At 38.0% G+C, this 13,933-nt stretch overlaps 1 protein-coding gene across 1 annotated transcript; it reads right to left on the minus strand.

Annotated features, from left to right (window-relative positions):
* Positions 1-3: 3 nt before the first annotated feature.
* trpc2a (transient receptor potential cation channel subfamily C member 2a) lies at positions 4-9,541 on the minus strand (the record flags this gene model as incomplete). Its single annotated transcript, XM_079886080.1, has 13 exons — positions 4-366; positions 2,406-2,538; positions 2,627-2,696; positions 2,826-2,953; positions 3,496-3,688; positions 3,775-3,867; positions 3,961-4,123; positions 4,709-4,909; positions 5,167-5,341; positions 5,465-5,629; positions 7,291-7,500; positions 7,987-8,679; positions 9,527-9,541. The coding sequence occupies 13 exons, from the start codon at positions 9,539-9,541 to the stop codon at positions 17-19; spliced, it is 2,589 nt and encodes an 862-aa protein (XP_079742206.1). The 3' UTR covers positions 4-16.
* Between the last annotated feature and the right edge of the window lie 4,392 nt (positions 9,542-13,933).

Raw genomic sequence — 13,933 nt, forward strand, 5'->3', positions numbered from 1 at the left:
GTGCAGTGTTTGTTTCTCACACATCAGGAGTGCTAGCAGTCTCAAAAGCAGTTTGTTCTCCTGGGACGGGCTCCACGGGGCCCTCGGACTCGGACTCCTCCCTCTCTGAGACGATCTCTCCTTTCTTCTCGTCCTCTTCCTCTGTGAGCTGCGTACTGATGTGCAGACTTGTATTTTCACACCCCATGGCCTCATTCCTATCAAAGTCACGGAAATTGTTTCTTGCCCCCATGATGTATTTGCCCAGAATGTTGGCCTGGTCTGGCTCGCTTTTGCGCCGCCACTGCAGCTTCTGGTGGAAGTCCTTCATCTCGGTGTGCAGCCGGCCCACAACTTTATTCAGCTCGGTGATTCTGTTCCCCACATCTGAGCATCACAACAACACAAAGACAATGGCAAGGTTCATAATAGCATTGTACTTGCTGCATGAATAACACACATTTTGCATGCATGAAATTCCTGGATGATAAACTGCACAGTGTTGCCAAAGTGTTTTTCCTCTACGCTTTCTTGCCTCATTTCATTAGACTGGGAGGTTTGAGATTTTTTTTTACACAAAATTGGATTAAAAATATGAAATAACCACTTATTTCTGAGATACACTAGCATTTAAAAAAAAAAAAAAAAAACATATCTCCTATGCTTGGCTGCATTTACTAGACCAAAAATGCAGTAAAATAGTAATGTTGTAAAATATTTTTACGAATTAAAATAACTTGAGTAAAATTAAAAAAGGAACCATCGCACAATTCACAATTTTTTTCCTTTCAATTGCAAAAAGAAAAAAGTATCCCACCATTCAGACTTTTATTCTCTGAACTGTAAGATAGAAACTCTTTGCGAGAAAAAAATGCAATGGAAACCAGCTTCCATAATTTTAATATAGACCTATATTTAAAATGTGATTTATACTTAGAATGGACATTTTTTTTCAGGATTCTTTGAAGAATAGAATTTTCAAAAGAACAGTTTATTTGAAATATAAATCTTTGAAATATCTAAATATTTACAAATGTCTTTACGGTCACTTATTGTGTGTTAACTTATGTGACTAAAAGCCTAAATTCAGTCTTTTCATCATATAAAGTGATCGTGTCTCTTCAGAAAATTTTGGACAAAACCGCTCAATTCATATGGATTAGTTTTATGAACTTCTTGAAGCATCAAAGTGGTAGTTGCGTGGACAGTCAATGGAGGGACAGAAATCTCTCAGATTTCATCAAAAAAGCTTACAGACCCACCATTAAATCATTCATTCAGATCAATTTGTTCAGAAACGTTGATTCATTCAAGAACTAAACGTTGCTCACAGACGTGAAACATTTCTGATGTGGCTTTGTCTGGAACTATTTTCTTTGAAGGAGCAAAAACAGATAGGATTGACAAAAAAGCATTTTTGTATGTAATTACTGTACGTTACTTAATATTAACTTCTTGTTTGATATGTTCTGTAAAATCAATTTCACATTTGCAATATGCTGTTCGGGGGAAAACTGCACTATAAAAAAAGTTGCTGCCTTAAATGATTAAGTAAACTCACCTTGGTTAAGTCATTTCAACTTAAATTACGTTAAACTGACCTAAAAAATGAGTTGAATCTTGTATTGATGTGTTAAAACATGTCATAATTTATTGATTATATAATTTTTTACTGTGCACTCTTGTTTGTGTGATATTGCTTAAATATAGTTATAAATACAAAATGAAAACTTCATTGAGGCTTGTTTTTGCCCACATAACTTTAGTTTGGAGGCATTTTTGTCATTTTTTGTTAGCATTTTTGCCACTAGCCCCCGTTAATTTCAGATCCTGGTGTGCGTCAATCAAAAGAATAATAGACTATTCCAGTTTCAAGAAAGTAAACTGTGTAAAATTAAAATCTACTTATAACACTTGTAGCCCACTTAAACTGTAATTAAATTCCTTACTGAAGGTTTACTGATTTAAAATGTATTATTTTTCTTGATAAAACAAATGCGTTTATACACCCGTGAAATCAGCGCCCCTACTTCATGCGCCCTGGCTCTAGTATGCACTACAGTGATACTGTATGCATTCCAAGTGTTGATCCCAGATGATCAGAAGTAGCCTAACTGTCTTAAAACAAATATTAAATAATCAGACACTTTTATCCATTTTGTATTCTAGTCCACTTATTCCATTCTTTAATTACAGAGACAGTTCCTCTGGAGAAACTTGAGGTGAAGTCTTTCTGAAGGATCCCCTTCTGGGGTTTGAACCCACAACCTTGTGTTTACTAGAACATATCTTTGACAACTAGGCCACAGCACCCTGAAAATGTCATTTTTAGGTACTCTAATGCTGTATGTGTCACTCTTGTGGCTTTTCCTGAAATACTGCATGCTTTTGGATGATTACCCAGAGATGCCGAAAATATGTCCTACCTTTACGCTTGCTCTCTTCAAACTCTCTGCGTGCAGCTTCAATATAGCGGTGCACTAGAGCCTTGGTGACCTGCAGGCGGTATGGCACTCTGCCCTCACCTTGACCTCCGCTGTTATTCAGGGTATTGCTAGACTACAAAAAAAGTATGAAAAACACCTCATCAGCCAAATTTAACCAAGAATTAAAGAGGATCCAGTGATAAAACCTCTCGGATACTCACCAAAGATGTGATGGGAGGATATTCTGGGGCTTTCTTTGTACAGCAACAGCAAATCTTTTGGAAGATCCCTCTACACAAAACAGCGAGGAACATGAAGGTTACATCTGGTCCTGAAGGTGAAGAACCTCATAGACGTTCACATACTCTGGGAGATCATGCAGTCACTATACAAGGTTTGACATGGCTTAAGTTTTCCTACCTTAAGACATAGAAGAGAGCCTTTGGAGATGGGATGATATTAAAGGGAACTGGCATAGTTAGACCCTCCCTAAAGTAACTGAGGTAGAGTTTAGAGCGAGCAAACTTCCACTCGACATCTGCATCATCCTGTGAGGAAGAGACGTTTTGAACAAGAGATACGTAAATCTATATTTGGAGCAAATGCGCCGTTCCTCCGGGTCCTAAAGTCATTTCTCTTCAGTATGTATTCAGATACACATGTAGACATAAAATAATTATTTTTTTGGTAAAGTTTTAGCCTATTTTAGTTTGAATTTTGAGAATTTTTAGGTTTTTCTGTGTGTACTGAAGCATTCCTCGCATTCCAATCATTCCGATGGGGGTCAATTTGAACCACGAGGGAAGGATTTGTTACTTTTTTTAAATTCGAATCCATAATTTTTATTTATTTTTTAGTGTATTCCTGGTTCAAGTGCAACAAAAGTCATGGGGTCTTGGACCCCTCCGATGAACACTCAATTTAAAAAAAAAAAAAAAAAAAAATCCGGGTCAGGTTAAAATGGTCGTCTTTTGTTTTCCGCAGGTTTGAAACGACATGAACTGTAAATAAATGCAATTTTCATTTTTGAGTGCTAAAACTACAGTGTTTCCTACCAAATCATTTAAAATCATTCTTCATACTAGCTCACCTCAATCCTCTGAAATGAGTTTGAGATCATGGCAATAAGCATGTTCAGGAGCACTATTACGATGAGCAGTGTGAATATCCCGTAGAAGATCCTTCCCACAAACTCAGCCAGAGCGTAATCATGCATGTCTACATATTCTTGGTTTGCCATTCCAAACATGGTCCAGAAGAGGAAGTTAAATGTCTCATTAAATCTTAAAAGGAATACAAAAGACAAACACATTTATTATTCATCTCCAACCAAACACGTGAAATTACATGCAAACAAGTTATTAATCACCTTCCAAGATGTGCAGACACAACATATGGGACGTATATGTTATTTATTCCGCACAAAAATGCTGTTCCTATAATCATGAGGATGAACATGAACCTGTAGAGGAAGAAAAACATTTGATGAAAGCCACTCTTCCTCTTGTAAGCGTATCGGACGTGCGATCGCGAAGATCAAACCCCGAGATCTGACCTCATCATGTCATCGATCATTCTTCCCATGGATATCTGCAGGGTTCCCAGGGATTCGTGGGCCGGCAGAATGTAGGCGAGACGTGTGAAACTCAACATGCTGGTCACGGCAAAGAGAGTCTCTGCAATCAGCTGAGGATCCTCCTGTTTCCAGTCCTCTCGTACTGTTCGGATACATGATCAAAATATATGCTTCAATAATAATAATCGTAGTAGTTTTAAATGAACTTTTTTACATTATTATTATTATTTTCATTTTAAATTTATTTTTAAAGGCATAAATATTATTATTATTATTATTATTTTAAATGTATTTATTAAATACCAATAAATAATAATGCTAAAATTATGACAATTATACTACTACTATAAATACTACTTATAAGAATGCTTGTTATTGTAATAATAATTAACAATAATACTATTATTTAAATTAAATTACAATAATTATTATTTGAGTATCATTTAACATTATTATTATTATTATTATTATCTTTTAAATATAATAATAATAGTTTGTAAGATTATTTAAAATGTAAAAATAATAATAATCATTTAAAATGTAATTGTGTATGAATGTGAGAGTGTGTGTGTGTGTGTGTATATATATATATATATATATATATGTATTTTTTTTTTTTTTTTTTTTTTTACTTTTAGTAATATACATTATTATATATTAATTCAGTATAGCAGCAAGAATATATGGTGTGTTAAAGACATTTTTTTTTTCTTTTGTGAGATGTCACCTGTGTTGGTGAAATAGTCACACAGCTCTTGTGTGCTGGAGTCCTGACAGAGGAAATGTCCCTTTAGCACGATAAGAATGCGCAGTGTGAAGGATGCCAGATACATGCTCAGCACCATCATATCCAGAATGTTCCATAAATCCAAGAAGTAACTCTTCAAACCCTCGAGCCAAACTTCCTTACACTCAAACCAGAAGAAACCTACCAATATAGAAAAATGAAAATGTCCATTTTAGATAATAATCACTCTCTCTCTCTCTCTCTCTCTCTCTCTCTCTCTCTCTCTCTCTCTCTCTCTCTCTCTCTCTCTCTCTCTCTCATTCTTCCATCCATCCACACACACACACACATGCTGTTGTTTAGTACTTCTAAAGCACGTGTAAATGCCTTATTCTGCATGACCATCTCAAAGACAAATAGATTTAAGTGACTTTAAATGATTTGTCAACATGACCTACCTGCAACCCATATCATGTGAAGAGAGTTATGGAGAATGTTCTGCTTCCGGGAGGCGAAATCGCTACGGTAGATCTCCATGAAAATCGACTCCGTCAAAAGAGTGATGAGGAACCACATGTATGATGCAGAGTGTAACAGGAACTTAATCACGGGAACCTTCAGCAATTTACCCAGCTGGTAGAACAAAAATAAATCATTGAAACCTGTATGAATGCTGTTTACATCAGCCGTGGCATTTGATTTCTTGATTATTATGATGTTATTGAACTATTATCATTCACCACGGACTCAATTTACCTTGGACTTTGGGGCGATCCAGTAGACAAGGCACAGAACTGGCATGGTAATGAAAATGCCCAAAGACACCAGCAGTTTCCAAGCAGTTCGACTTCCCCTCCAACCTGACAGGCTCCCGCACCAAATGGAGGAGAGCACTTGCTGGCAGATGGGATGAGTCACAAACTAGACAAGGAAAACAAACAGTCAGGCCTCCCAGCCAACTGTCAATCAATCAGGCATCCCATACGGCATCAACGCAGGGGTCAAATGACTGTGAGCTTTTGAAAGATGAGATTCACATGCCCTGTGTTTCTCCTCAAATACACCAGTCTGTGTGGGCAGTGTGTTACCTGAACCAGGGTTACTATAGTTTACTAAAACTAAAACCATAAAAAAATAATAATAATAATTGTCACGACTTGAAATGAAATAAACTATATATATATATATATATATATATATAAGTGTATTGTAAATGATTTATCCGTGCACGTTGTTTTTTTATTTTTTTTATTCATGTGTCTTCTTCCCCTCCCTCTTGCAGCGACATCTCTTCTCTTCTGTATTTACTGAGAACTTGTTACTCACATGAGATCGACCAATAGCAAACCACAAACATCCAACCATCCAATCAATTGCCCTTGGACAAAATCAAGTCCCTCCCTGCGTTTTTTCTTGTTCAAAAAGCCGTTTCACTCTGATATACGTCACAATAAGGAAGAAAAGACTATCTCAACTTCCATTTTATGCCAACTTTAACTTGATGTGCTAAAACTAAAATGCAAAAAAAAAGAAAAAAAAAAAAGAGATTATTTTTAAACATATTTAAATGTGTAAAACATTGTTTTTGTTTCTCAGAACCAAGATATGCTGTTGTAATGTTAGCTAGTAACAGGACAGTCTGTTACTATTGTCTGGATGCTATACTGCTGGCGACTAACAACCAACTCTTGCTTGTATACTCTTGTGTAGCTACTGTTTGTAATGGAGGCCAACCAGTAAGAGCTTGGCGAGTAAACCTCACTCCCCTGGCCTCAAGAGGCACGCTAGCGACTCGTTAGCCCGCCCACCTCCCATGCCAGAGACGCCTGTTAGAATCCCGCTCGGAGTGGGTCGAGTAGGACCGGTTATATCACTAAACTGCTCCGAGACACGGCCGTGAGATCCAAATGCAGCTTTATTTTAAGGCGTAATCCAGAATCATAATCAAACACAAGCAGAGGGTCAAGCACAGGCAGTCCAAACAAACAAACATACAAACAAACAAACAGGCAGGGGTCAGAGGCAAAAGAGTAATCCAGGGAACAGGCCAAGAAATCCAAAAACCAAGAGACATGAAACCAGGGAGAATGCTTGGAATTGCAGTGTGACACTAAAACAAAACTTCGCAGTGAGTGAACATGGAATAAATAGGCTGAGACTAACAGGGTAATGAGACACAGGTGAATGCAATCAGTGATGAGTCCGGGCAGTGAGTTCTGGGAAATGTAGTTTGTGAGAGTGACAATAGTCTGGTGTGGAGTGCCCTCTGGTGGCTCTCAAGGGCACTCCAGCTGGTGACCGTTACAGGTTACGTGTATGTTAATTTTTTTGTTTTCCTTTGACGTCATTTTTTGTGCTGCATTACTTTGCTCTGCTTCAGCTATGATAAGGAGACAATCCACTGCGTGTTCATGCATTTTGTGGGCGGAGCAATGAAGGGAGGGGTGTGTTTCTTTGGGTTGAATTTAAATATCAACAGTGTTTCTCAGAAATCTCTTACTGCACCTTTAATGTAAATTGTTAAATTGTTGTTTATATCACCTTTTTCAGTTATCTGCTGCAATTAAACCAAGATGATTTACCTGTTTTTGATTGTAGTTGACCGCCTGGCGAAGACGAGCGAGGTTGGGGATGCCTTCCTCAAATGTCTGTTCATCTAGGCCTAGTTCTTCATCCTCGCTGTCCCCCTCAGCACTGTTGAGGATGGTGGAGACCTCGCTCTGGTTCCGGCACATTCCCAGAAGCTCCACAGCAAACTCCTGACACAGCTGTTCCAAAGCCAGGTACTGAGGCTAAACATCAATAAAGAGATTTGAGAAAGAAATGCTAACAATCAATTAAAGTGCAAGAGATTTGAAATGGAGTTTTCACTGGCATGATTTCAAAGCACAAACAGACATGCTCACAAAGGTTTATCTGGCGGTAATGGCAAAAATCAACAGATTTATTTGCTTAAAATGTTTTTACCTGATGAAATAACACCATTAAATAATTTAAATTAATTTATAGTGTATGTTAACAAATTATGAAGCATAATCTGCGAAAGGACATGCATGTAAAAACAAGAAGTCAGTTACTGGTAGCAGATTGGTTCATGAAAAACAGCCCAGACAGCAACATAGTGTTGGCCCAGATTCGGCCCACATCTGGGCCGTGTGGAATCCACGTGTACCAGATGTGGGCCGGATCTGGGCCGACACTATGTTGACGATTTGTCTTTTGAATTTGTTATTTATGATGGTTTCAGATAATGAATGACCATTTTTTTCTGAGCTCACCTTAAATTCTGGTTCTTTCTTAGACAGTTTGCGCAGTTCTCGGCTGTGGTGGAAAGCGCTGAGCATGGCGTCTTCCGAGGTGATCGACAAATACGCGCGGCTGGCAATGCCTCTGTACGTATTTATACGGGACAGCGAGAACTTGAGCAAGTCGTATTGCCGTCCGTTACGGCACTCCAAGCACGCGCACGAGATTGAGTGAGGCATGGGAATATCATGGCCTCTCTGGGTCAGCATAGTTACGATCTCATACAGGTCCTTCTGGCAGGCCAGCGTTAGTGGCGTCACTCCCGGTGCAAACTGAGAATCGTCGATCGAGTGGTCGAAGATGGCCATGCTAAAGGAACGAACGTCCATCTTATTGCCTTTTTCCTGATCCAGGCGGTCCAGGAGGTGTTTGACGTATCGTGGCTGGTTGGTGTCGACAGCCACCAGTAGAGCTTCATGGATCTGACGGAAGTCAAACTTGACGCCCAAAAGAAGGGAAGTCATGATGTCTTCGGCGCCCAGTCGGATGGAGAGGTTCAACGCTTCCCTCCATAACCGATCCTCAGACTCTTCCAGTTGACGGATGATCCCATCACCAAGGGAGAGGAGACTGTCCACCCAGGCCATGTTGCCCTCTTGGATTGCAGGGATCAGCTCCGGTGGAAAGTGAAGCTTTTTGTTCACAATCTCCCTCCAATTGTCTGTCTGCTCAAAGAGACGGGACACAGGAGATGTTAAAAACACCCACCAAACCATCATTAGATGGTGAAACCTCAAGAAGCAAACCCAAAAACTTAATATTTGATATTTAGATGTATTATTCTCATGTTAATGATACTGGTGACTTTTTTTGGTGTATTTTCACCATTATAACTTACAATGCCATTAATTCTGAAAAAAATGTCTCAGCTTCCACAATATTAAGCAATCTGTCATCATTTACTCACCCTCAAGTTCTTCTAAATCTGTATGAGTTTATTTTTTCTGCTGGACACAAAAGAAGACATTTTGAAGAATGTTGGTAACCAAACAGTTTCTAGTCCAGATTGACTTCCATATATTTTTTTTTATATACTATGGAAGTCAATGGGGTCCATCAACTGTTTGCTTAACCATATTCTTCAAAATATCTGCTTTTGTGTTCAACAGAAGGTTTGGAACAACTTGAGTAAATAATGACTGAATTTTCATTTTTGGGTAAACTATCCCTTTAATGTGTCAAGTTTCTATGCGGCTTGGAAACCATAAATGGACTACAGTTCGCCTAATAAACTACTCAGCAGAGTTGTTTATAAACTACTTTCAGAATGATTTCAAAATGTAACTGTTATTAAACAGTGCTATATTTTACCATATTGCCACAGTTAAAACCAATAAGCCACTCAAATCCATCACAGTTACAGTGATTTTACGACTTTTAGGCCCTCCACTTTGCGATGTGCCTACAAACACCCTTTATTTGTGATAAAAAATGTCCCTTTTGGAGCTTATTGCATTTAATTTAATTGCATTTAATAATTGATTCATTCAAATCTAACCATCTGAAACTCACCGTAAGGTTTTCCATATTCTTTATAGGAGCACCTCAAATCAGTCAACTTCTGTTGAGAAAGACGTCAGACCAAAATAGCGAGCAGCTCTCTCATGTCAGCTTGAAAGGTGAATCCAGAAAGGAACAATGTAGTTGTGTAAGACCCGTTTAGTGATTTTGTGCCTCTGTACCAGCCTTGTTTTCGTTTACTGATGTATCATCTTGTTCTGGGAATAAGCCTGTACCACCCACTCAGCACCAATAACAGAAATGCTCCCCAAGGAGAACACTCATTAGCACACAGTACTGTTGCATTTCATTTGGTTAATTACAGTTCAAGTTCTGCCTTTACAGTGTGACTCTAATAATGTTTAATGATTCAAACTATACCTTGAAATCTTGGGGGAAAATGGGGAACATTACTTTGAAAAGTGATGTTACAATTAGTGCTGTCAAATTGATTAATCGAGATTAATCGCATCTAACATAAATGATTGTGTTTATATATATATATATAAACACAATGATATGGTGTATATATATATATAATATATATACACCATATCATTTTTGATATTTTGATGTTAGGACACTATAGTTAATTTATGTAAATAATAGTCTATTATTAGACTAGAGTGAGGTAAACTGTGACATATTACACCCAAAAATTCTTCATACAGTGGACTACCAGTAGAATTTATAAAAATTTGGGACCAAAAATTATTCAGACACTTTGACCTGACCATGTTTTGCTTAAGTGTTTTTTCTTTAATTGCTAATGCGACCTTTTTATACCACAGACTAAACAAAATTAAGCATTGCTTGGTAATTGGTTGACCTATATTGGTATTATCTAATTGTGTACTTAAATTTAACAGCTGACAGATATATATATATATATATATATATATATATATATATATATATATATATATATATATATATATATATATATATATATATATATATATATATACACACAGACACACACACACACACACACACACACACATATATATTATATAAACACAAACCTTTATGTCAGATGTGATTAATTGTGATTAATCGATTTGACAGCACTAGTTATAGGTGTTACTCCCTAAAAAGAAACTAATCAAATTACTTTTATGGAAAATAATGTTATTTTTTTGTTGTTTTTTACTGATAAGCTCTTTTTTGCAAGTGTTCAACACAGTAATGCATTCAACAACACAGTCTATATAACATACACTGTCATTTTCTTTTAAAAACACATTTAGAATATTATCATATTCTGAACACATTTCATGACCCTAGAGTATATTTATATAGCGCTTTTCACAATACAGATTGTATCAAAGCAGCTTCACAGTATTAAATTAAAAATTAAATTAGAGCTATGAATGCCATACAAAAAAAAAATGTACCTCCTGTACAAAACTTGTTCTATTGAAAGTGGAAAGTAATGTGTTTGCACGAATGAGTACTTAGGACTACAAGTGTCTACATTATGGAGAAGAGAGAGTATTTTCAAAATATTGAAAAGTAATGTGCACTACTTTTTTTTTTTTTTTTTTTTTAAGTAACTAAAATTTGAATGTGTAAATTTATAAAGTAATGAGTTAATTTACTTGTTACATCAAAAAAGTACTACATAAAGGACATTAAGGACTACATAATCGGACTACATGCAATGCATTACCCCAACACTGACCATCAATATATAGTACAAGACAGCATATTAGGTTCTCTGCTACCACAATACATGTGCTGGCATTGCTTTGCAGCTTGTCAAACTTGGTTTAAGCTAAACTTATCTGGACTTGATTAGCATTGGAAGGGTTTCTCTGAAAGCTCACAAACAAAAGCATTAATCATTAAAGAGCCATGTTGCCTCCATCTCAGTCGTCATGATAATCAATTGATTATGACCCTTTGCCACTTCTCTTACCGGCCTAATTTCGAGAAGTACACCCTACGTCCTTTAGAATGTGGCAAATTAATTACCCCGATGGAGTCTGGTGGCCCTGTCAAACCCTGTCTGGAGCCACGCTCCGCTGCGGCAGCTGACAGCCTTTGCAATTCTAATGAGTGGTCATTCATCAGCCTCTGACGGCTGGACAATCCACTAGATGTTTAAATCTGCTGATAATATCAAAAACATGCACTTGCCGTAATCCGCAAATTATTACTTAACTGTCGATCACATTAGTTTGAATGTAAACAAGATTTATAGGGCTACTCTGCACAGTTTTTATGCATTTATTTAAAAAAAAAAAAATCTTCCACAGAGATTTTACAGAGATTCTTCAAGTGGTTAACGGTTCATTTTAGAGCAGTTCTAGTGGTTTTCGCTTTAGGACACAATGCTTTAATGCAATTTCTGCTGTTATTAATTGGTTTGCATTTACTTGCATTGCACTACCATCAGTCTCGCTCGGAAGGTAATGATGACAAATGCATCGGCTTGTACAGTATGAGACGTGTAAACCATGACTTTGTTTTTTCATAGTCGTGTTTCAATCTCTCATGTTGGAGAGATTGATTAAGGAGTTGTTGATGAATTGGGGATAATTGCTTTGTTTCTGATTAACATTGCAACTCAAGGAAGGCAAAGTGGAGAATGGAATAATGTGGTGCCCTTATTATGCTATTTTAAAGGCTCATAATGTCGTTTTGGAGTCTCCTATAACAGGTTTACGTGCATTAAAGTAAAAAAAACAGTTTAATTTTCTCATAATATACATTGCACATCACCACATTTTTCAATGATTCTCAAATGACTCGATGGATGAATCAGTCTCTCTAAATCCCTCCTTTCCGAGAACCTGCTCTTCTCTGATTGGCCAGATGGCCCAGTCTGTTGTAATTGGTCTACCACGTCCACCATAGACAGTAACAGAAATGGACACAGCGACCCCATTGGATTCAACGGAGAAAAGTGAAGTCAATTAGAAGCACTCACTTCCTGATGGTCGAGCGTACTGCGCAGACTCAAACTGAGCTTGACGACGTAGATGTGATGTGAGCAACCTGTCTGTCTTCTAGTGGCTGTGCCAAGATCAATCTGAATCATTCCCTTCCGAAACTTGCAGAGACGGAGAGTGAGAGTAGGAGGTGTCCATGAGCTAGGAGCAGGAGCAACTTTTGCTAAGTATTCTGATTAATTATTTTGTCATTTTGCCTCCACGTCCCCCCGATTGCCCGCGAGCTTCTCCTCCTGTCCATACGGTAATTTCTCTAGTGTGCGACAGAGAGTCGCGTGGTTACAGTATGATGCAATCGTTAGCCTGTTTTTACAAAAACGGCTTCTACGGGGCCATAACGTAAGATACAAGGTAATGGAGCCTTTTATACATTTTCGTGTTTCTTTAGTAAGAAATAATGGACAAATGGAGTCTTTAAACGCCTCAGATGTAAAGTTATTCGCTGTCAAAGTGACGCCAAAATGAATGGGAGTCAATGGAATGCTAACAGCAGGTGGGGGTCCGCTAATCAATGGCGGCGCCCAGGGAAGGCAATGTTGTATGAAACATTGGCCCCCTGGCCCATTCCCATAACTGAACATCAGCTCTTTCCAGAGGCAATTGTACCAGAGCCCGTCTACGGAGAGCCTGCCCACTCCCTATTAAGTCCTATTGTACCGAATTTTGGTTGTAGTACCACCAGAGTTCCACTGGGGCCGATCGCCCATGAGTGCAAAATGAATGGGAGTCTATGGAGCTAGACGGCTAAATTTGTCTCTTTCACCCGATCGCCGTTGAGAAATCTCAGATCTGATTGTAGGTTTTGCAAGTTCAACATGGGTTATAGGTCGAAAGTTGAATGAACGAGTACTTATGTCCTTTTGATTTCTTACAGGTTGAGTTGCTGTTGCCCATAACACGCTAGCATTCTGCTAATGAACGCTGATTGGTCAGTGAAGGACTGATTACGACCAGAGATACCACTTGATGGCATCGTGGCATCCGAAGCGGGACCAGAAACAAACAAAACAAAAACTCTTCTAGCCTCGAGAGAAAAGAAAGTGCAGAGCGCGAACGCACCAGAGTGACTGAAGGATTGCCATAAAGCAGTATCTCTGGTCGTACGATGTGTATGACGTCAGTGACACTTTAAAAGACTTTTTAAAGCAAATAAGTGACTCTAAAAAATCTAACACCCAGCAATGTGTAATTTCTTTGCATCTCCTTTCGAATACAACATTCAAATTACTAGACAAAAAATTATATCCTGAGAAAAGTGGATTTTGATGGGTATAGCGACATAGACCTCCATTCATTCTGCACTCGTCCTGTGAGCGCCCTCATGTGGAATCACAGTGGAACTGCAACCAGTTCAGAAGCCGGAAGTGTACTGAGAGTGGAAGTTCTCCCCTTATACATTCTCTGATTGTACACACTTTAAAGACAGTAACGATGATGTCGAGTTTACAATATCAATCTGAGT

This window comes from Squalius cephalus, assembly GCF_949319135.1.
Source record: "Squalius cephalus genome assembly, chromosome: 11".
Taxonomy (NCBI): Eukaryota; Metazoa; Chordata; class Actinopteri; order Cypriniformes; family Leuciscidae; genus Squalius; species Squalius cephalus.